The sequence below is a fragment of the Papio anubis genome, chromosome 1 (assembly GCF_008728515.1).
Source record: "Papio anubis isolate 15944 chromosome 1, Panubis1.0, whole genome shotgun sequence".
Lineage (NCBI taxonomy): Eukaryota > Metazoa > Chordata > Mammalia > Primates > Cercopithecidae > Papio > Papio anubis.
The window spans coordinates 11,607,876-11,632,156 of NC_044976.1; the positions used below are offsets into that span (position 1 = coordinate 11,607,876).

The 24,281-nt window shown below is 42.6% G+C and overlaps 1 protein-coding gene and 1 non-coding gene across 2 annotated transcripts; both read left to right on the plus strand.

Moving 5' to 3' along the window:
* Positions 1–2,604: 2,604 nt before the first annotated feature.
* Positions 2,605–2,708, plus strand: LOC116272448. Its single transcript, XR_004181126.1, has one exon. It is a non-coding gene; the product is annotated as a small nucleolar RNA U13 (small nucleolar RNA).
* A 5,196-nt stretch (positions 2,709–7,904) lies between these two features.
* C1H1orf158 (chromosome 1 C1orf158 homolog) lies at positions 7,905–23,086 on the plus strand. The gene is made up of 4 exons (XM_003891136.3): positions 7,905–8,231; positions 17,585–17,698; positions 21,231–21,408; positions 22,685–23,086. The coding sequence occupies exons 1-4, from the start codon at positions 8,121–8,123 to the stop codon at positions 22,864–22,866; spliced, it is 585 nt and encodes a 194-aa protein (XP_003891185.1). The 5' UTR covers positions 7,905–8,120; the 3' UTR covers positions 22,867–23,086.
* Positions 23,087–24,281: the final 1,195 nt, after the last annotated feature.

The window sequence follows — 24,281 nt, forward strand, 5'->3', positions numbered from 1 at the left end:
TCTGAAGAGAAAATAGCTGAGAATTTCCTAAAATGACTGAAAGACATTTATCCATAAATCCAAGAAGCATATTGCAAGCAGCATAAAGCAATCCACTCCTAGAGACATCAGAATAATGCTGCAGGAAACCAAGGACAAAGAGAAATCTTAGAAACAAAACAATCGCCCAAATACCTTAAAAGAATTAGTAGACTGACACCTGTTTTCTCGGAAGCAACAATGACAGTCAGGAAACAGTGGAAAATATATTCTCTGTGTGAAGAAAAGTAACTGCCAAACTGGAATTCTACCCTCACTGAAAATATCCTTCAGAATCAAAGTGAAATAAAGATGTTTTCAGATAAATAGAAACTGAGGAAGTTTGCCACCAGCAGAACTCCTTTAAAGGATATTCTAAAGCGTTCTTCAGGAAAAAGAAAAATGATCACAGATGGGAGGTCAGAGATGCAGAATGCAATAAAAAATAATGCAAATGGAAATTATGTGGGCAAATCTAAGTAAATGCTAACTATAAAATGATAATAATAATAACACATGTAATGTAAAATATATAGGAAACAGAATTAAAGTACACTATAACATATAGGTCTGGAAGGGACCAAATAGAGTTAAATTGTTCTAAGGTCTTTGAATTTTCTGGGAAGAGGGTAAAAGTATCAATCAACATTAGACTTTGCTAAGTCATGAGTGCAGGGTAATTTCTTTGGTAAACACTAAAGTAATAGAAAATAGTTTAGTCTATTATGGGAAGTAGAAAAATAATAGTTAAGGGAATTTATATTCTCAAAACAACAATTAAGGGAATTTATAGCCTTAAAAGCATATAGAAGAAAGGAATAAAGGCTGAAAATTAATGAACTAAACATCCATCTCAAAAAACCAAAAAACTGATAACAAAACAAATCCAAAGAAAATACAAGGAATATAATGAAAAAATAAAGTTTTTAAAAGTATACTTACCCTTTTTTTAAAAAAATTGCTTTTTATATCTTTAAAGGAAAATTTCTGAAATAAAACAATCACACAATAGAGATGATCAACCATATCACGTTTTGGCTCTTGGCAAAGACTGATAACATTGGTAATATCTGGTGAGAACAATAAAGGTAAAAGAGAAAAGGCATAAATAATAAATACTAGGCATAAAGGGAACTTTAATACAAGCCCTAGAGATACAAAAAGATAAGAAGATATTATGAGCAATGTATGTCAAAACTTTTGAAAATTTAGATGCAATGTGAAAATTCCTAGAAAAATACAACTTACCAAAACTGGAAAAGGCAACAGAAAACCTATGTAGTTTTGTACCTAATAAAGATAGTGAATCTAAAATAGAAAAGCCTCCCAACAGAAACAAAACCAAACAGAAACCTCCTGGCCCAGATGGATTGATTCACGTAATATTCAAGGAAGAAGTAACAGCCGTACACACACACAAAACCTGATTCAAAAATGAGCAAAGGCAAAGAACTAAAAATAGAATTACGGTTAGACCCAACAATCCCATTACTAAGTATTTACCCAAAGGAAAATAAACCCTTCTACCAAAAAGATACCCATATTTGTATATTTATTGCAGCACTATTTACAACAGTAAAGACATGGAATTAACCCGGGTGCCCCTCAATGGTGTGGATTGGATAAAGAAAATGTGGTACAGGCTGGGTGCAGGGGCGCACGCCTGTAATCCCAGCACTTTGGGAGACTGAGGCTGGTGGATCACTTGAGCCTATGAGTTTGAGACCAACCTGGGCAACATGGTGAAACCTCGTCTCTACCAAAAAGATAAAAATTAGCCAGGTGTGGTGGTACGCACCTGCAGAACCAGCTACTCAGGAGACTGAGACAGGAGGATTGCTTCAGCCTGGGAGGTTGAGGTTGCAATGAGCTGTGATTGTGTCAATGCACTTCAGCCTAAGTGACAGAGTGAGCCACTGTCTCTGAAAAGAAAACACAAGAAAAGAAAACGTGGTACATATACATCGTGGAATACTACATAGCCATAAAGGGGAATGAAATCATGTTCTATGTGGCAACATAGATGCAGCTGGGGCCATTATCCTAAGTGAATTAATGCAGAAACAGAAAACCAAAAATCACATGTTCTCACTTACAAGTGAGAGCTCAACACTGGGGACACATGGGCACAAACATGGGAACAGTGGACACCAGGGATTCCAAAAGTGGGGAAGGGGAAGGAGGGCAAGTGTTGAAAACTCCCTATTGGGTACTATGTTCACTACTTGGGTGGCAGGATCATCAGAAGCCCAAGCTTTAGGATTTTGCAATATATGCATGTAAAAACCTGCACATACCCCCCTTGAACCTAAAATAAAAAATGAAAAACAAAAAAATGGGCAAAGGACTTGAATAGACATTTCTCTAAAGTGGGTGTATAAATGGCCAATGAGCATGTGACAAGATGCTCGATACTGTTAGTCATTAGGGGAAATTAAATCACAATGAGATGCCACTTCACACCCACGAGGCTGGTTGTTATTTAAAAACTGGAAAATAACAACGGTTGGTGAGGAGGTAGTGAAATGGGAACCCTCGTGCTCTGCTGGCAGGAATGAGAAATGATGCAGATGCTGTGGAAAACAGATCCTTTTGTGGTTCGTGAGCCTGATGATTGGGTGTTCATGTACATGTGTGAGGTGTGCCACCCTTGAAACTTGTTATGACGTCAGCATGTCACCCATCTGACCTGGAAAAAAAAAAAGAAAAGAGAGAAGAAAACAGTTTTGTGGTGCCAATATCACTTCTAGGTATGAACCCAAAGAACTGAAAGCAGGGATTCAAATAGCTACTTGTACACCAGTGTTCATGCCAGCATTATTTACAAAAGCCAAAATGTGAAAACACAGCAAATGTCCATCACCAGATGAATGGATAAACAATGTGTTAAATACATACAACGGAAATACCGTTCAGCCATAAAGAGGAATGCAGTTCTGATATGTGCTACAACATGGACGAACCTTGACAACATTATCTCAGGGCAAGAAAACTGACACAGGAGGACAAGTATTATATGATTCCACTTATATGAGATACCTAGACTAGGCAAGTTCACGGAGACAAAGGAGAAGAGAGAATACCAGGGGTTGAGGAGAAAGAGAGAATGGGGAGTTACAGCTTGAAGGGTACAAAGTTTCTGTTTGGGATGCTGAAAAAGTTCCGGAAGGTGTGGAGCAATGGAAACGCCCATGCACTCATGGTGGGAATGTAAATTGATACAACCCTCTGGAAAATAATTGGCATTATCTAGTACAGCTGGAGGCACATATGCACTCTCTGATGTAGCAATTCCACTTCTAAGTATTTATCCTAGAGCAGTGGGTTTCCAAGTGAGAGCCACAGATGCTTGGAAGTCCCAAGTCCCTTTCAAGGGGCCTGGTGGGTGAAAACAATTTTCTTTTTTCTTTTCTTTTTTTTTTTTTTTTTGAGATGGTGTCTCACTCTTGTTGCCCAGGCTGGAGTACAATGGCGCGATCTCGGCTAACTGCAACCTCTGCCTCCCGGGTTCAAGCAATTCTCCTGCCTCAGCCTCCCGAGTAGCTGGGATTACAGGCACCCGCCACAATGCCCAGCTGATTTTTTGTATTTTTAGTAGAGATAGGGTTTCACTATGTTGGCCAGGCTGGTCTTGAACTCCTGACCTCGTGATCTGCTCGCCTTGGCCTCCCAAAGTGTTGGGATTACAGGTGTGAGCCACTGTGCCCAGCTGACAATTTTCATAATACTACTAAGATGTTATTTGCCCTTTTCCACTAGAGTGCTGACTTTTTTTTTTGAGACGGAATTTTGCTCTTGTTACCCAGGCTGGAGTGCAACGGCACGATCCTGGCTCACTGCAACCTCTACCTCCCGGTTCCAGCAATTCTCCTGCCTCAGTCTCCTGAGTAGCTGAGGAGGTGTGCACCACCACACCCTGGCTAATTTTTGTATTATGACTAGAGGCGGGGTTTCACCATGTTGGCCAGGCTGTTCTCGAACTCCTGACCTCAGGTGATTCACCTACCTCGGCCTCCCAAAGTGCTGGAATTACAGGTGTGAGCCACCGCGCCTGGCCCACAGTGCTGACTTTGATGGTGCAAAAGCATTTGTGGGTAAAATTGCTGGCACCTGTGCATGGATCAAGGCAGTGCCATTAATTGTATCAGTATCCTTTATTCTTCACTGCCACACACTTACAGTTTAAACAAAAAAAAATTATGTTCACCTAAGAATGTCCTTTGATGAAGAAGTATCAGTTATTACTTTGATCAAACCTTGACCCTGAGCAAATGCCTTTTTAGCACTCTGTGTGATGAAATGGGAAGGAGATACAAATAAGGCACTGATGTTGCACATCCAAGGGTGAGCACTGTCTTGAGAAACAGCATATGTGTGGGTGATTGAGTTGTGAACTGAATTAATTAGCTGGACTTTTTTTTTTTTTTTCAATGAAACACCGTTTTTACTTGACAGACCATGATTACTTGCAGACAAACCATGATTACTTAAGTTTGAAATGTTTTCTTTTTTTTGAAATGACTGAGATTAATTGCTGCCAATAACAAAATTTTGAGCTTTCAAACTAGAACTGGAATTTTGGAAAACTTATGTCCACCACAGTGAACTTGACAGCTTCCTAATAGTTCAATGCTTTTCTGATGATAACAGTAATGATGTTAGCAAATGTGATTTTTTTTTTTTTTTTTTTTTTGAGACAGGGTCTCACTCTGTTGCCCAGGCTAGAGTGTAGTGGTGCTATTGCTGCTTACTGTAGCCTCGACCACCTGGGCTCAGGCCATCCTCCTACCTCACTCTCCCAAATAGCTGGGACTACAGCTGTGGATCACCATGCCTGGCTAATTTTTGTATTTGTTTGTAGAGATGGGGTTTCATCATGTTGCCCAGGTGGATCTTGAACTCCTGGGCTCAAGTGATCTGCTCGCCTCAGCCTCCCAAAGTGCTGATATTACAAGGTGTAAGCCACCGTATCCAGCAGCAAGTGTGATTTTTAAAAATATTGTATAGTTTGGAAGAAGATCCACACAGCTTAGCAAAGCAATATTTTCCAGATGACCACCAAAATCACCAGTGGGCAAAAAATTTATTCAGATTTTTTTGTTTTGGAAAATGGAGTCAATCTTTATTAAAAAATTAATTATGTTAACATGAAATAAGTTTTTTTGGTATTTTGAAATTAATAAATATATTTTAAATGTCTGTTTTAATTCCTTTCTTTTTTTGAGACAGGGTCTTTCTCTGTCACCCAGGCTGGAGTGCAGTGGCACGATCATAGCTCCCTGTAGCCTCAAACTCCTGGGCTCAACGGATCCTGCCATCTCAGCCTCCCTAGTAGCTGGGCCTATAGGTGTGCATCACCATGCCTGGCTATTTTCCATGTATCTATATTTTTAAGAAATTAGTTTCTCCATGTTGCCCAGGCTGGTCTTGAGCTCCTGGGGCTCAAGTAATTCTCCTGCCTTGGCCTCCCGAAATACTGGGATTGCACACATGAGCCACTGTGCTCAGACTGTTTTAATTTCTAATATGGTAAATATTGATGAATATAACCAATAACATGTTGATAAACTCGCTTTCTGGGAGAAAAAAAACGAACAGCCTGATATGTAGCCTTTGCCAGTTCTGTGGTGGAAATATTCCCACTGTGACTGATGTCAAGCTACCAATGTGACTTCATAGAGCATGTTATTGGGACGAGACCACAACTGGCTCTCATGAGCAGGTACAACCTGGCTCCAGCACCACTAGCACAGTCCACTACAGGCGCCCGCCACCACGCCCGGCTAATTTTTTGTATTTTTAGTAGAGACGGGCTTTCACTGTGTTAGCCAGGATGGTCTCGATCTCCTGATCTCATGATCCACCCGCCTTGGCCTCCCAAAGTGCTGGGATTACAGACGTGAGCCACCGTGCCCGGCCCGGTATAATTCAGTTTTTAAAACCTTTTATTGTCACATAAAACACAAACATCAAAAAGTACATTAAAAATAAATGTACACAGATAAATGAATTTTCTGGAATAGCAAACCCCACAAAAAACACTGAGTTGGTCAGGAAATAAAATATTGCCAGCACGCCCAAAGTACTCCACATGCCCCTCCCAGTCACAACCCATTCCTCCTCTAAAGGAAACCACTCTCTTGACTTTTATAGCCATCACTCCCTTGCTTTTCTTTATATGCTTAATGCCAAAGTATGCTCCTAAACTATAATGTTCAGTTTTGCCTATTTGTGGTCTGCACAGGGAGATGGTCTCCAGCATGGGTCAGAATTACTGTCTCTTCCAAGAGAGGAAGGACAGGTTGGGTTTCATGCTTCACAAGGCCTTATTTATACATATTCAGCAGGTTTGGGGGAAGCTATTTACACTTATGAGTGGAACTGAGCACATACACAATGGAAGAACATGTATGTAACATACATCTTTCCTAAACAATAATGTTTAGCTTTGTGTGTTTGTGGACTACATATAAATGGAATCCTACCGTATGTATTTACTCAAGTCTGGTTTCTTTTCCCCAATATTGTTAATATTTTCAAGATTCACCCATGTTGCATGTAGCCATGGCTGCTATGACTGTTTTGTACATGATTGTTATCCAAAACACTACCAGGATGGCTGAATAGCACAGCTTTATTAGTGATACCAGTTTGCAAACTGCGGGCAGCGTTTTAATATTAAATGAGGTGGAATTTGGCTCTTTATGTCAAAAGGTGAATGCAGGACACAAAGAGAGTTTGTGCACAGCCTCTATAAGCTGGCTGAAACTGGCTTTAGGTCTGCAATAACTTATGAGAAAAGAATGTTTGTAAGGCCAGTCCTCTATCCAGTGAACCTGGGAGGTGGAGCTTGCAGTAAGCCGAGATCGTGCCAGCCCTGTCCCAACTGTGGTCTCTGCTAAATAAAGGTTTATTCTAATCTGCAGAACATCTTTCATGGTCTTTTCCTGCCACAGGCTTAGTTTCAAGATGGAACACGTAGTTTCCTGGACTTCCTCTATTTTTGTTTAAAGGCTGTTGGAAACTTTCTCTGAAATGCCTACTGAAATCCAGCCTCTTCATTTTTAGCAAGCGATACTGTAGCACACAGAGTTTTGTTTAGTTAACTTAACCACATGTTATAGACATCTTCCTAAGTCAACCATTAAAACCCTTGCAGAGGATTTCATCATATGGATGAACTACAATTTATTGAACCAGCCCTCTGTTGATGGATATCTTGGTGCTTTTTAATATTTTTTTTGCCTAATGAATGAGCAAGACAAAGGCCTTTATCTCATTGGACTGAGCTCTGTGGGGATGGTGCCCAGGTCTAATTGCTAATGCATTGCAGCTGTAGCTAAGCACCTGACATAGAATGTGAAATGATTGTGGAATGAATGAATGAAGACTGAGTGAATGAACCATATTATACCAGTGCGAGCACAAAGACAGAATTCTTTGTGCAAGCCCCTGCAAAGTAGCAGACAGGGAATGGAGCCCAGTGGTTTAGGTCTGAACCAGAGGGGATTTAAATCTCTTCATGGGATTTAAATCTCATCACAACTGCATGACGTTAGGCAGCTACTTAATCTCTTTGCTTCAGTCTCCTCATCTGTAAAATGGGTATAATAATGGCATCTGCCTCAGAGGGCGGCTGTGAGGATTAAACAGGTGAATAAATGTATATAAATGTCTTTGCTTGGAGCAAGCACATCAACATTCATTAAATAGTTGCAGACTTTAACTCACCCCAATTGTAAAAGTGTAGCAAGGATGATACTAGTATTGTGGTGACAACACAGAAACCAGGTTCTTCTGGCCAGTGCTTTTGTGGGGGTGGTTGGTTTGATTTGTTTCTGTGAGGTCAATTTTGCTTCTGCAGAATCAGCTGTTCTCTTACAGAGAGTATTTATACCCAGAGTCTGTCACCATGGAGACAGTCAACAGTAGAGGGGCCATTTTATTCTCTGAGATTAGCAGGGAGTAGTCTACTACTCAGTCAGGAGGCCAGTTGGGAAGACAAAATAGGCACCCCAAACTCAGCAACTTCATAGCACCTTCCTCTCCCCCTGAAGCCTTAAACTGTGTCAAGTCAAAGAAACCTGGGGCAAATCCTTATCATGTTTTTGACTGTAGTAAATCCACAGCCACTCTCTACTCCAGGCTGGCAGATTGAGACCAAGTACTCAACGAAAGTGCTCACTGGAAATTGGGTGGAAGAGAGGAGAAAGGTAAGGAAACGAGAGAGGCTGGACAGAGGGCTCAGAGGGAGGACCGATGGGGAGAGGCAGGAGTGAATTTCATCTCTGTTTTCAAATGGAGGGCAGCAGATGATTGCATCTTAAAAATATTAAGATTGCATCTTAAATATTCAGCAGGTTTGGGGGGAAGCTATTTATACTTATGAGTGGAACTGAGCACATACACAATGGAAAAACATGTATGTAACATACATCTTTGTTCTCTTTGTGTTCTACAAAGGATAGTTACATTCAAGCAATCATCAATATTCATGCATTTTGCATGGTTTCTATGACTGGTTTATACTGGTCAGCGAAAAGACCATTGACACTCTGTTACAGATATAATAGGGACATTGAAAATACGGTAACGGTGTCAATATAGTTGTGCCTCTCAGCACTCTTCTCAGTGAAGTGTTTCTAGGCATCTGGATATTTTCTGTCCTTAATTCCTTTATACTTGATTTGAAGAACACTTGCTCTCCTTATTCTGGCCCTTCCCAGAATGTGGTACCTCCTGAGGCCAGCTTGCCACTCTCTGCATTGATGTCTGGGGATTTGCTGCTGCTCTCTGGCACCTTTCCACAATCCTGCCCTACTAATGCATTTCAATTTTTACTTTTTTTCTTTTTTTTTGAGACACAGTCTCGCTCTGTTGCCCAGGCTAGAGTGCAGTGGCATGATCTCGGTTCACTGCAACCTCCGCCTCCCGGGCTCAAGCGATTCTCCTGCCTCAACCTCCCAAGTAACTGGTACTACAAGTGCATGCACCATGCCCAGCTAATTTTTGGTATTTTTAGTAGAGAGGGGGTTTCACCATGTTGGCCAAGCTGATCTTGAACTCCTGACCTCAAGTGATCTGCCCACTTTGGCCTCCCAAAGTGCTGGGATTACAAGCGTGAGCCACCGCGCCCGGCCTCAATTTTTACTTTCAAACAGAACAATTTGGCTCTTGGTTTTCCTCTGTGTTTTAAAGGTCTTTGGAAAATACTTTGCCTGAGTTGGTAAAGTTTCAAGTTGGCATACTTGAAATAGAATATCTTCATTTGTGTTTGGCAAGACTGAGCCACTTAAAGTTTTTCAGAGACATCTAGACTTCCCCATGTCTTCTTGGGAAGTGTGCAAGGGAAAGAAAGTGAAATAGAAATGTCAGCTTTGGTATGGGGAAAAGAAGGGAAGGTTAAAGGCTGTTTTCATGGAGAACGTTAGTAATTACCACTCTCTGGCCAGATACAACCTTCAGTCACCATCAGCTACAAATGTACTTGACCTTGTTTGGTGAGCAGGTGTGTGCAAGAGAAGTTCCAAAAGCAGGAAGGACTGGTTGAATACCTTCAGGTGCCCATGGGTGATGCAGTACTCAGGGATATTATGGCCTGGTCTCACACCTAGAGAAGATTGCATAAAAGTAGTGGAGTTGGAGTGACGTCAACAAGGTAGTGGACTAAGAAGCTCCAGGTTCTCATTCCCTATAGAAACATTAAAGAAAAAAACACAAAAACATTATAGGAGCTCTGGAAAACAGTCAAAGATATATAGCCCAGTCAAATAGCCAATCAAGAAAAAGACACATTCAAAATGAATAGGAAATTTCATGATGTTTTTACTTGTCCTTTCCCACTACCTCCCCAGCACAGCATAGCATAGTCTGCATTTTAGGCTAAGTGGCAGCTTGGCTGCAAGTTCCCTCCTTCAAATCCAGAGTGAGTGGAGCAACATTTGCACCTGTCTGGGGCTGCCTGAGGGATTGCTCTCTATTTCTTCTAACTTGGAGCTCAGACGGGAAAAGGTGGCATAGTTCAGATCCCAGGCTGGGAAAAGCCATGGAAAGCAATGACAGGCACAGCTAGTGAAAGCTGCCAGGGGATTACAGATCTATAAATATCTAGGGCAAGAGATTGTGCATAGAGGAATACGATAGAACATCTGAAGTCGAAGAAGAAGCAGGGGTGAGACTTTTTTTGGAAATTAAAACATTTAAAAGCAGCTGTGTATGTAGGGGAACTAAGAAAACACAAAAACACACACGCACATACACACACACACACAGGTCCAGGCAAGATGTACACCAGAAAAGACTTGAGAATATTTTAAGCCTTCATGTTGGGCTGACCCCAAGACTCAGAACATTACTTGCTAGTTAGAAAAAGTCTTCCCTGCACAGAGCCAGTCTACAAAGACTGAAAGAGTTGGCTGCTTTTCAAATGCCCAATTTTCAATGAAAAATCACCAGACATACAAAGATACAGGAAAAAAAAAGGCCCATCCAAAGGAAGAAAATAAAGTGAGAGAAACTCTCCCTGAATAAACACAAGCATCAAGGTACTAGTCAAATACTTTAAAACAACCGTCTTAAATATGGACAAATAGGTAAAGGACACAAAGAACTAAAGTCAATCAGGAAAACAATACATGAACAAAATGAGAATATCAAAAAGGAGATTGAAATTATAAAAAGGAGTCAAACCAGTTTTAGAGCTGAAAAATGCAATAACTGAATTGAAAAATTCAATGGAAGAATTCAACAGCAGATTTGAATAGGCAGGAGAAAGAATCAGCAAATTTAAAGGCAGTGAACAGAGCCTAAGGGACTTATGGGACATTATCAAGCAGATTAATATATGCATTAAGGGAACTGCATAAGGAGAAGAGAGAGAGAAAGGGGCCAAGAGAGTATTTGAAAAAATAATGACTAAAATCTTCCCAAATTTGAGTAAATACATAGATCTACAAATCCAAGAAGTTCAATGAACTCCAGGTAGGAAAAATCTAGAGAGTCCCTCATTGAAACACTTTATAATTAAAATATTGAAACCCAAAACAAAGACAGAATCTTGAGAGCACCGGAAGAAAAGTAACTCATCAAGAACAATGACTCCTCAGTGAGATTATTAGGGGATTGGCCAGATGAGGTGGCTCATGTCTGAATCTCAGCACTTTGGGAGGATAAGGCAGGTAGACTGCTTGAGCCCAGGAGTTCAAGACCAGCTGGGCAACATGGTAAAACCCTATCTCTACAAAATATATACAAATTAGTTGAGCACGGTGGTATATGCCTGTAGTCCCAGCTACTCAGGAGACTGAGGTGGGAGGATCACTTGAGCCTGGGAGGTGGAGGTTGCAGTAAGCCAGAATCATGCCACTGCACTCTAGCCTGGGTGACAGAGTGAGAGTGAGGCCCTGTCTCAAAAAACAAACAAACAAACAAACAAAAAAACAGATTATTAGGGAATTTTCTCAGCAGAACCCTTGGAGCCTGGAAGGCAGTGGGATAATATATTTAACGTGCTGATAAAAAAAAAAAATACTGTTATCTGATAATTCTGTATCCCACAAAACTGTCTTTTAAAAATGAGGGAGAAGTTAAAACATTCCCAGACAAACAAAAACTGAGGGTGTTTATTGACAGTAGACCTACCTTGCCAGGAAAGCTAAAGAGAATCCTTCAAGTTGAAACAAAAGGACATTAGACAGTAACTTGAAGCCATACAAAAATATAAAGTTGTCCAGTAAAGGTAAATATGTAGAAAAGCATAAAAGCTAGGGTTATTATAATTTTGGGGTGTAATTCCAGTCTTTATTTTTGACAGAATTTAGAAGACAAAGGCATAAAATTATAAATCTATGTAAATGAGTATGCATTATATAAAGATGTAATTTGTGACTTTAATAACATAAAGCAGAAGGAGGCAAAGCTATAAAAGAGTAGAGTTTTGGTATGCAATTTCAGTTGGTCACAATTTAAAATATGTTGTTATAGCTGTAGGATATTGTGTATAATCCCCATGGTACCCACAGAGAAAATGCCTATAGAATATTCACAAAAGAAAATAATAAGGGAATCAAAATGTGGCCCTCAAAAATTAAACACAAAAGAAGACAATAAGAGAGCAAATAAGGGACAAAAATCTACAAGACATACAGAAAACAAATACTAAAATGGCAAAAGTAAGTCCTTCCCTATCAATAATCACTTTTAAATGTAAATGGATTAAACTTCCAAATAAAAGGCATACGTTAGCAGAGAGATTTATAAAACAGGATCAACTATATGCTGCCTACAAGAGACAGACTATAGCTTGAAGTACACATGTAAGTTGAAAGTGAAAGGAAGCAAAAAGATATTTTTTTTTTTTGCCAGAAGGGAGCAGGTATATGGCTAATATCAGACAAAGTAGGCTTTAGGTTAAAAACTATTATGAGACAAAGAGGGACATTATATATTGATGAAAGGGCCAATTCACCAAGAAGAAGGTACAATAATTACACACATGTGTACACCAAATATTAGAGCTCTGAAATGTATGAAGCAAAAATGGACAGAATTGAAGGGAGAAATAGATGGCTCCACACTAATAGTAAGGTACTTCAATACCCCACTTTTAATACTGGATATAAAAACAGAAGATCAGTAAGGAAATTGATGACTTGAACAACCCTATAGACCAATTGGACCTGACAGACACTCCACCCAACAAAGGCAGAATAGGTGTTTTTTTTTTTTTTCTCAAATACATATGGAATATTCTCCAGGATAGGCCATATGTTAGACTACAAAACAAGTTTTAATAAATTATAAAGATTAAAATCATAAAAAGAATCTTTTCTGATCACAAATGAAATGAACTTAAAGATCAGTAGCAGAAGAAATACTGAAAAATCCACAAATATGTGGAAATTAAACAACACACTGTTTTAAAAAAACAATCAGTAAAGAAAAAAACCACAGAAAAATTAGAAAATAATAATGAAAATACAACATACCAAAACTTATGGGATGCAGTGAAAGTACTGTTAAGAGGGAAATTAACAGCTGTAAACACATTAAAAAAGAATAAATATCTCAAATTAACCTAACTTTACACTTTAAGAAAACAGAAAAACAAAGAACAAACTAAATGCAAAGCTAGCAGAAGGAAGGAAATTAAAGATTTAGAGAAGAGGTAAGTAAAATAGAAAATAGAAAAACAACAGAAAAAAATCAATAAAACCAAGTTAGGACCAGGTGCAGTGGCTCATGCCTGTAATCCCAGCACTTTGGGAGGCTGAGGTGGGTGGATCATCTGAGGTCAGGAGTTCGAGACCAGCCTGGCCAACATGGTGAAACCCCATCTCTACCAAAAATACAGAAATTAGCTGGGTGCTGTGGTGCATGCCTGTAATTCCAGCTACTAGGGAGACTGAGGCAGGAGAATTGCTTGAACCTGGGAGGCGGAGGTTTCAGTGAGCTGAGATTGTACCACTGCACTCCAGCCTGGGTGACAGACTGAGACTCCATCTCTAAACAAACAAGCAAGCAAACAAACAGAAAACCAACTTGGTTTTTTGAAAAGCTCAATAAAATTTACAAATGTTTATCTATATTGACTAAGGGAAGAAAAGAGGAGATGCAAGTAACTAAAATTAGAAATGAAAGTGTGAAATAATTACCAACTTTTTTCTGACTTAAAAAGATAATAAGAGAGTACTGTGAACAATTTATGCTAACAATTGGATAACTTACATAATTCTCCATGAAATGGAGAAATTCCAAGAAATATATAATCTATCACGACTGAATTATAAAGAAATAGAAAATCTGAATAGATCTATAACTAGTGAAGAGATTGAATTAGTAATCAAAAATCTCCCAACAAAGGAAAGCCTAAGACCAAATGACTTCAGTGGTGAATTCTAACAAATATTTTAAAAAGAATTAACATCAGTCCTTCTCAAATGCTTCCAAAATATTGAAGAGGAGGAAATAAATTCTAACGAATTTTATGAGGCCAGCATGACCCTGATACTAAAGACGAAGACATCACAAGAAAAGAAAACTACAAACCAGTATTCTTTATGAATATTGATGCAAAAATCCTCAAGTAAATAGTAGAAACCCCAATTCAATATTATATTAAAAGGGTTATATACACCATGACCAAGTGAGATTCATTCCTGGAATGCAAGAATGGTTCAGGGCTGGGCATAGTGGCTCACGCCTATAGTCCCAGCACTTTGGGAAGCCGAGGCAGGCAGATCAGTTGAGGTCATGAGTTCGAGACCAGCCAGGCCAACATGATGAAACCTCGTCTCTACAAAAAATACAAAAATTATCTGGGTATGGTGGCACATGCCTGTAGTCCCAGCTTGAAAATGGCTTGAACCTGGGAGGTGGAGGTCTCACTGAGCCAAGATCTCACCATTGCACTTCAGCCTGGCCAATTCTGTCTTTAAAAAAAAAAAAAGTTTGATATATAAAAATTAATCAATATACTAGAACGAAGGAAAAAAAAACTACCTGATCATCACAGTGTAGAAAAAGCATTGGGCAAAATTAAACTTCTTTTTATAAAAAAAAAAAAAAGCATTCGACAAACTACACATAGAAGGAAACTGCCTCAGCGTAATAACAAAACCCACAGCTAACATAATACTCGATGGTGAAAGATTGAAAACTTTTCCTTTAAGATTAGGAATAAGACAAAGATGCCAGCTTTTGCCACTTTTATTCAACATCGTACTGGAAGTTCTAGCCAGAAAAATTAGGAAAGTAAAAGAACAGCTTCCAAATTGGAAAGGAAAAAGTAAAATTATCTCTCTTTTTGCAGATGGCGTGATTTTATATATAGGAAACCCCTAATGATTTTATATGTCGGAAACACACATGCACCCACACACAAACTGTTAGAACTAATAAACGAGTCAAGCAAAGTATGCAAAAGTTGATTGTGTTTGTAAACACTAACAGTGAACTCTGAAAAGGAAATTAAGAAAACAATTCTATTTACAGTAACATCAAAAAATACAATACTTAAGAGTAGGCTTAACCAAGGAGATGAAAGGCTTATATACATTGAACACTACAAAACACTGCTGGAAAAAATAAAGAGGACATAAATAAATGGAATGACACCCTGTGTTCATGGATGGAAGACTTCGTATTGTTAAGATACCAATACTACACAAAGCTATCTACAGATTCAATGCAATCGCTATCGAAACCTCAGTAAAGTTTTTGCAGACATAAAATCCATCCTAAAATTCATATAAAATCTCAAGAGACTCCAAATAGCCAAAACAGTCTTGAAAAAAAGAACAAAATTGGAAGACTCACATTTCTTGGTTTCAAAACTTACTAAAAGCCACAGTAATGAAGACAGTGTGATACCGGCATACAGACAGATACATAGACCTATAGAACAAAAGAGAAAGCCCTAGAAACAAACATTTGTATATACGGTCAAACGACTCTTGACGAGGATGCTAAAACTGTTCAGTGGGGGAAAGGACAATTTCTTCAACAAATGGTGTTCAGTAAAGTGGATATCTGTGTGTACAAATATAAAGTTAGGTCCTTCCCTCATTCCATATACAAAACTGAACTCAAAGTGGATCAAAGACCTGGCTAAGACCTAAAACTACAAAACTCTTAGAAGAAAACACAGGGGGTTGGGTGTGATGACTCATGCCTGTAATCCCAGCACTTTGAGAGGCTGGGGCAGGAGGACTGCTTGAGGCAGGGAGTTCAAGACCAGCCTGGGCAACGTAGCAAGAGCCCATCTCTCTCTTTTTTAAATTAAATAAAAAAGAAGAAAACATAGGGGAAAAGTCTCATGACATTGGCTTTAGCAAGAATTTCTTGATATGACACCAAAAGCACAAGCAACACAAGAAAAAAATAATAAATTGGATGTCATCAAAACAAAAAACTTTGTGCCTCAAAGGACACTATCAACAGAGTAAATGATAACCAGTGGAGTGGGAGAGAATATTTGCAAATCACATATCTGATAAGGGACTAATATCCGGAATATGTAAAGGACTTCTATAACTCAACAATAACCAAAGACAAGCAACCTGATTAAAAAATGACAAAGGAGCTGAATAGATATTTCTCCAAAGAAGATGTACAAATGGCCAATAAACACATAAACATAGTCAACCTCACTGATTATTAGGGAAGTCCAAATCAAAACTACAATGAGATACCACTTCACCCTTTAATACGGCTAGTATCAAAAAACAGAAAATAACAAGTGTTGGTGAGGATATGAAGAAATGGGAACCCTTGGACCCTAAATGATACTGCCACTGTGGAAAACTAATATGGCAGTTCTCCCAAAAAATTAGACATAGAATTACCATATGATCCGGCAATTACGCTTCTGGTTGTATGCCCAAAAGAATCGAATGCAGGGACTCAACAAGATATTTGTACATTCACATTAATAGTAACTGTTCACAGTAGCCATAAGGTGGATGCAACCCAAATGCCCACTGATGGATGAAAGGATAAACAAAATGTGTAAGTATACCATGGAATATAATCAGACCTTAAAAAGGAAGAAGATTCTGACACATGCTATCAAATGGATGAATTTTGAAGACATTATACTAAGTGAGCTAAGACACAAAAGGACAAACATTGTATGATTCTACTTACATAGGGTGCCTGTAACAGGCAAGGTCATGCAGAGAAAGTAGAATGATGGTTGCCGGGGGCTGCAGGGAGAGGAGAATGGAGAGTTGGTGCTTAACGGTCACGGAGTTTCAGTTTTGCAAGGTAAGTAGAGTTCTAGAGATGGATGGTGGTGATAGTTGCACAACAGTGTGAATGTCACTGAACTGTAGAGTTGAAAATGGCTAAAATGGTAAATGAATTTTATGTTGAATATATTTTACCATATTAAACGTTAAGAAAACTAATTAGAGAACAAAATGTAATTTAAAAAGTGAGAGAGTTGGAAAGAGTGAGGAACGAAGAAGAGAAAGAAAGGGAGGACTGGGCACAGTGGCTCATACCTGTAATCCCAGCACTTTGGGAGGCCGAGGCGGGCAGATCACAAGGTTGAGAGATCGAGACCGTCCTGGCCAACATGGCAAAACCCTGTCTCTGCTGAAAATACAAAAATTAGCTGGGCACGGCGGCGCGTGCCTGTAATCCCAGCTACTCCAAGGCTGAGAGAGGAGAATCGCTTGAACCTGGGAGATGGAGGTTGCAGTGAGCCGAGATTGCACCAGTGCACTCCAGCCTGGTGACAGAGCGAGACTCCGTGTCCAAAAAAAAAAAAAAAAAAGGAGGAGGCAAAAAGGAGACAAGAGCAGGGAGAGAGAAGATGAGAAAGGACACAGGTGCGGATGATGAGAAGGTGGCCAGGGGAGACAATGACAGCTCTTCCCAGGGGTGACACATGGCAGGCTCCCTGTCCCCGAGCAAGCTCTTTTCCTGTGTTGGGCAGGATGTCCTGGGGTTTGTATTTACCTTTTCCTGACCCATCTTCTGATGGCCCAGGAGGTAAGGGGACCCAGCAGAAGTTTGAGAAGTGGCATCTCAGAGGTTTTCCTGAATATTTGGTCTTTTCCAGTTCACCAGAGACACTGACAAGACACCCCAATCCATTTACGGAAAAGAATACATCCCTTTCCCAGACCACAGACCGGACCAGATCTCCAGGTGGTACGGGAAAAGGAAAGTTGAGGTAAGAGGGAGTGGCGGCTGGGACACTCAGGCCTGGACCCCACCCACAGCTCAGGGGACACCAGCCAGGTTCTTATAGGTTTATTATCCTCTTGGGCAAAACAGGAGTAGTCTCATTAATACCCTCCCAGCCCAGGGGCTGCAGATAGCACTAACCCATAATTACCTGTGTGGGCTGATGATCTGTTTAATCTCAAACTGGTAGCATTCCCTCCAACCTATATCCCAGCACCTGGATCACACTCTTCCAACAGAATATGGGCAAAGAATGTGAGAAACAGCAACAAAAAGGTAAATGATGCATCTAGTCGGGAATCACATAAGGCACTGCAAAAGCAGCTAGCAGTGATGTATTTGGACAAACAGTGTTGTGTATTATCCGTGCTGCAGCTTCCTGTTCTTTTGTGTGAAAAGTCAAGCACCATTCACATGTTGTATTGACTGGGCACTTGTCTGTGGGAATCATGGTGTTCCAGGGGTTGGAAGCAGAAAGCAGGGCATTGCAACCTCAGAACATGCCCCCCACACCCAAGGAGGGGCATTTGAGACTATTATTACCTTTAGCAATCCCCCCGGTGAGTATATAGGAGACAATTATTAACTTGGTGTGCCAGAGGCTCAGAGATCCTGGCGCTTCCAGGAACAGCAGGGAAAGCGGTCTCCTACAGTAACTGCTGTGGGCAGCTCCCAGCCGGCACAGCCTGGGGAGAGTGAGCTTGTAGGTGCTCACCCACTGGGTGCGCAGCTGTGCTCTGTCCCCACCACACTCTGGGAGTTCCCTTGACTTGTTTCTTTTGCCAGCCTGCTGTTCTCATAAGTGATTTCTGTCTCCCCGCTCCCACCGCACCTGACCCTACTACACCTGCTTCAGCTCAGGGTGGCAGCAGAGAGGCACGGAATAAGGTCGTGGACATCTTTTGGAATTGGGGCATTTTAGTGTTTGGAGGGACCCAAGAGACCATTCAGCTCAGCGGCCGGAGGTGTCAAGTGTCTTTTTCAAAGCTGTGTGGCTTAATGGTAAGGGATGAAGCAAATTGCTGCTCTGCAACTCAGGCAAAGAATGTCCTCAGATTCCATTCGTCATCTGCCAGAGTCACCTATTTGCATACTGCATTTAGGGATCCACGTTAGGATAAGCAGCAACAGATTTTCAGCTCTGTGCTGGCAACCCCAGGCCACTCCCTCATCCTCAGACCACGCTGACATCCCCAAGCAAGCTGATGCTCTGGGGCTGCTGAGCTTCACCGGTAGTGGGCACCAAAGACACAAGTGAATTTTAACATAAACAAGTCAAAGTTAGAAGCCAGGATCGGGGGCTCTCGGTCTCCAACCATCCATGTGTGTGAGGTATTGACCGTAGTTCTCAGTACATTGTAGAGCATTTAGAGAGCTTTTCTGAAAGACCTTTGGACCCATTACAAGCTCTGACCAAGAGTTTAACATACAATCTAGTTAAAATTAAGAACCCCCGCCCCCACCCCACCCACACCCTGCACTGTCCTCTCCAAAAGAACAGACAATTGAATATTCATTTCTTCTTTTCTTTTCCTTTCTTCTCTTCTCTTCTCTCCTCTCCTCTCCTCTCCTCTCCTCTTCTTTTCTTTTCTTTATTTTGAGACAGAGTCTCGCTCTGTCACCCAGGCTAGAGTGCAGTGGTGCGATCTTGGCTCACTGCAACCTTGGCCTCCTGGGTTGGAACAATTCTCCTGCCTCAGCCTCCCGAGTAGCTGGGATTACAGGTGTGTGCCATCACACCCAGCTAATTTTTTTTTGCATTTTTAGTAGAGACAGGGTTTTGCTATGTTGGTCAGGCTGGTCCTGAACTCCTGGTCTCAAGTGATCTGCCCACTTTGGCCTCCCAAAGTGCTGGGATTACAGGCATGAGCCACTGTGCCCAGTCCTGAATATTTATGTCTAATGTTTCTGTTCAAATTGCCTGCTTGTGGGATGGGGCTCTGAACATAACCCTGCTACCACACGGCTGCTTCAACTCTGTCAGCTCTTCTGTTTCCTTCATGATGCCCTCCTTCTCCTAGGACAGCTTCCTTCTCCATCTCCCACTCTCCACTCCCACTTGCTCTTCCTTCTTAGGCAAAAACGATTCCAAAGCTCATATCCCCAACCGCCTCCTTTATCTGATTCTCACACACCAAGCCAATGTTTCCTCTGCCTTAAATCACCCCAGGGCTAAGTAGTAGATAGTAGAGACCACCTCTAGGGCCCAGAGCCCACAAACTATTCACACATCCAGTCCTAAACTTGTCCACCCTAAACTTGCCTCACCCAATGGTTCCCATGGAAACCACAGTAAAGGCTCTGGGCCCTGCTCCCCGCTCGTTCCTTCCGCCTCCCGACCAACGACCAACACTGGTGCTTCCTTATGTGGCCCTGCAGGGCGTGGCGTACTCTTCCTCTTGAGAACTGTAAGTAACAAGCTCTTCTTTCAAAGGTAGTTGTCTCTGTGTCTGTCACTTTCCCAAATAAGGAAAAATCCCAGGCACCCAATAAAGACAGCAGGACCACACCCCAAATCAAGAGAAACTACGAGAAAATTCCTCCTGGCGTCTCTCCCTCCCAAGCCACGAGGCTGCTTCTGCACTTCCCTCTGTTGATGGGAAACCCTCCAAGTCACTTCAGCACTGGAAATACACTATGGGGTACCTGGCGATGTGGATCTTGGGAATCCTGCTTAATGTCTGTGCCCACCCCCCTTGTCTTCCTCTGGCATTGTGATCTGACTTATTTATGGGACCACCACTTGAAATATTGGGTGCAGCTGGCATTTCCAGACCATAGCAGACACAGGCCTCCCTGTCTGCTCCAGACAAGAGGACAAGCATGGAAATCAACATTATCCCCTCTAGTAAATCAGTACAGTTCCCCAGGATTCCCTTCTGGGCCCAAGAGGATTTTCTTAGGAAAAGCACTGAATCAGGCAGACATCGCAGAGTAAGGAGAACATGGCTTTCTTCTCCCTGTAAATTACTCCTCACCAAAGAAATCACTCCCCTAGTTTCCAACTGAGCGAGCAGTAAATCGTGTGCAAGAGAAGATAATTTATAGGGTGTTCTCTGATTCTTCCCACAGTAACAGACTGAAATATAAGGCACACACGTCAGGCTGGCTTTCACCATCTTTTCCTTGCCCTTAGGAACAGGCTTGGATGCATGAGACTTGAGACAAATAGGCTGCAATTTCAGATCACAAGTGAGGTGGTACTGACTCTTCTCATTCAGCAGGATGTCCTGGCTTTCATTTTAATGTGCCAACGTAGCTCATTCTAGGAATGAATTGACTTGGCATGGGACCGGCCATACAGAGAACTGACTGCAGCTAGCTGGGATGTGTTTGAAAGTGGGATGCCTCAGAGTGGGATAAACAAGTGTGTTTCTGAAGACCTTTTGCCAGCCCATGGATGCCCACTCTCTCCATTGGCGCCAAAGACCCCTACATGTGGCAGCTCCTGTCTCCACCATGGCCAGGCAGATGCCTTGCTCCTATCAGTAATGAGCCCACTGTGTCTGTCCTTCCAGGGGCTCCCCTACAAACACCTGATCACCCACCACCAGGAACCCCCACATCGCTACCTGATCAGCACCTATGACGACCATTACAACCGGCATGGTTACAACCCGGGGCTGCCTCCACTCCGCACCTGGAATGGACAGAAGTTGCTGTGGCTGCCAGAGAAGTCTGACTTCCCCCTTCTTGGTATTTTTATAATTCAGGGTTTTCCTCTGAATTGGTCTGTAAAGGTGCACAGACCAATGCAGCTATACCTGCCTTATGCAGAAGGAGCCACACAGGTGGCCCTGGCTCCAGGAGAGCAGTGGATGACACAGTCGGGGCTGAGTCCTATTGTCCCCTCAGGGCTGCCTCCTGTGCTCTCCCCTTGATACGGGATAATCTTGGCTGTGTAATGAAGCCATCACCTGTGCCCCTTGATGGCATGCTTAGAGCACAGGTGGCAGGGAGCGCATCCACGCATCCTTCCTCCCAGTCGTATTTACTACATGAATAGTGACAATATTTCCCAGGTAGTGCTCCTTGCTGCAATGGTAACAAACACTGAGGAATTTCTGGCCTCGGGGAGTTGACATTCCAGTGGGGAAACAGGTAAGACACCACTAAAAAGTAAGAACACTTAAGATCACATAGATAATTTTAGACAGGAATGTGTGCTATGGAGAGAAAACAGGTAATGGATAGAAAGTGAGGTGGTGAATTTGTGAGCCTCCTTTGGTTCACACATTCCTCCTTGGAAAAGTGAGGGATGGTCTTTGTTGAGGAGATAGTTGAGTTGGGAAGAAGGGAGCCATACAGGGATCGATGGGGAGGGCATTCCAGAGGAAGGAACAGAAAGTGAAAAAGGTCTACGGCAGGAATGGAGGAGGGCCATGTAGGGGCTCATAGGGCACAGTGAAGGGAATGAAATTTGTCCTACCCACAATCCCAAGACCTGGAATGCATTTTTGCAGGAGAGTGCCTTGATCTGATTTACATTTCAAGCCACATCCACCCTAATGAGGACACAAAGCAGTGCCATCTCTTTGTGGTCCTACCTTTTGATGCAAAGGGACATAGGTCAGAGGATGAGCTGCTGGTCACTCTGCATTACTTTTGCATGGGATTCTTCTCAACATCACTCTCCATGCACACAGCTTCCTTCCCGACAGGGGTGGGACAATTACTCAGGACCAGCGAGGCCACGCACAACCTCACCATGGGGGCTGACTTCTCCAGGGCCCCCGTGGCAGAGCCTGGTCTCCCCTGAGCACTTGGGATGCAGGTGCACCTTGAGACCGCCAGGGACTGATTGAACCAATGCTCTCCGCAAGACTTTTTCCCTCTGGTGCTCTGCCGGCCTTGGTGCCTGACAGAGCAGCCTGGGAAAATCTCCAGGGCCCCTGCTGCCCAGTCTCGTGGCCATTTAGAGCAAGACTCCTTCTCTAAGCCCCATTCAACGGGACCCTGGTTTCTCTTGCAGCTCCCCCTACAAACTATGGACTCTATGAACAACTTAAGCAGAGATGGCTCACACCCAAGGCTGGCCTGAAGCAGAGCACGTACACTTCATCCTACCCCAGACCACCGTCGTGCGCTATGTCCTGCAGGGAATATGCGATTCCGGTCCCTCCCCATCGCCTGCATCCTGTCCCACACTTCTGAGAGCTGCCACCCCAGTAGCAGCTCAGATAGAACCAACTGGAGACCCACAGCATCCCTGGACTTGCCAGACAACAAGCGGCTGCAGATAAACTCAGAGTACAGTATCTGGCCTGTCAAGGATGCCCTCAGAATAATCATCTGCATTTGGCGGTACCTGTCCCCTCCTCAAATCCCACAGGTTCCTTTCTTTCCATCCCACAATTAAAGCTCTTTGACACTATTGCTGGGCTATGTACGTGCACAAGACAGATTCAGACTGTCAGAGAAAACAGGAAGGGCCCTTAAGTCCCACCCTGTTGTTTCACAGGAGGGGAAGCTGAGGTCCGGAGACGTAATGTGACTTGCTGAAGAGTCTAGTCCCATGGAGGAAACGAATCTGATGATGAAACCCATCGTGAAAACTCCACAGAATGACCGAATGTGGTTCCCAGGAGGGCAGTGCTGCAGAGCTGGCGATGGGGAAGGACCCCAGCTTGTCTGTCATTGCCAAGGCAGCGGAAGGCGTGCTCTGGCCCCATGGGACTCGGAAGGGGAAGACACATGGCATTTCCTCTGTCTCTGAGCTCGCAAATCTTTTTTGTTTGTTTGCTTGCTTTTTTTTTGAGACGGAGTCTCGCTCTGTTGCCCAGGCTGGAGTGCTGTGGCATGATCTCGGCTCACTGCAACCTTCGCCTCCCAGGTTCAAGTGATTCTTCTGCCTCAGCCTCCTGAGTAGCTGGGACTACAGGTGCGCACTACTGCGCCCGGTTAATTTTTGTATTTTTAGTAGAGACGAGGTTTCACCATATTGGTCATGCTGGTCTGGAACTCCTGACCTCGTGATCCCCCTGCCTCGGCCTCCCAAAGTTCTGGGATTACAGGCGTGAGCCACTGCACCTGGCTGAGCTCTCAAATCTTTATGAGCCTGGGCAGAGGGCAGAGCCTCTGGTGAGTGATTTGGGAGACAGAGTGGATCTCCTAGCAGAAGAACTCAGGCATGGTCCTCGCCTAGGACAGGGGTCCACAAGTGCGCATGCTCAGCGCTCACACAAAACTGCCTCTTTGAAGAAATGCCAGCGGACACCTTTGGCCCTCTGCATGCTTGGCTCATGGGCACAGGTGTGTTTTGTCAGTGATTTTGTACTGCAGACCAATAATATGACTCCCAGTTTGGGAACCTGAGTCTTTGCCATTGTTTTCGCAGGACACCTGCTGGCCTCAGGCCACCTATCTTAGGGTCACTTTGGCACCTACTAAGTTCCTTCCTTAGTCATCCAAGTGTCCATGTAAGGACGCTGTCTTCCATCCTGACTGAAAGTCAGAGCCTGGCACAGGTTAGGTGCTCTATAAATGTTTGTTGGATGAGTGAATGACAGGAGTTGAATGAATGAGTTGAATGAATGAATGACAGGAGGAGGAGCCAGGGGGTACAGAAA

Bases quoted from the DNA above. Each gene is read 5' to 3' on its own strand.
- C1H1orf158 (XM_003891136.3), top strand. From the start codon at position 8,121: ATGTTTTTGACTGTAGTAAATCCACAGCCACTCTCTACTCCAGGCTGG. The intron at 17,699-21,230 runs GTAAGAGGGAGT...CTGTCCTTCCAG, and splicing joins ACGGGAAAAGGAAAGTTGAG to GGGCTCCCCTACAAACACCT. The intron at 21,409-22,684 runs GTATTTTTATAA...TTTCTCTTGCAG, and splicing joins GTCTGACTTCCCCCTTCTTG to CTCCCCCTACAAACTATGGA.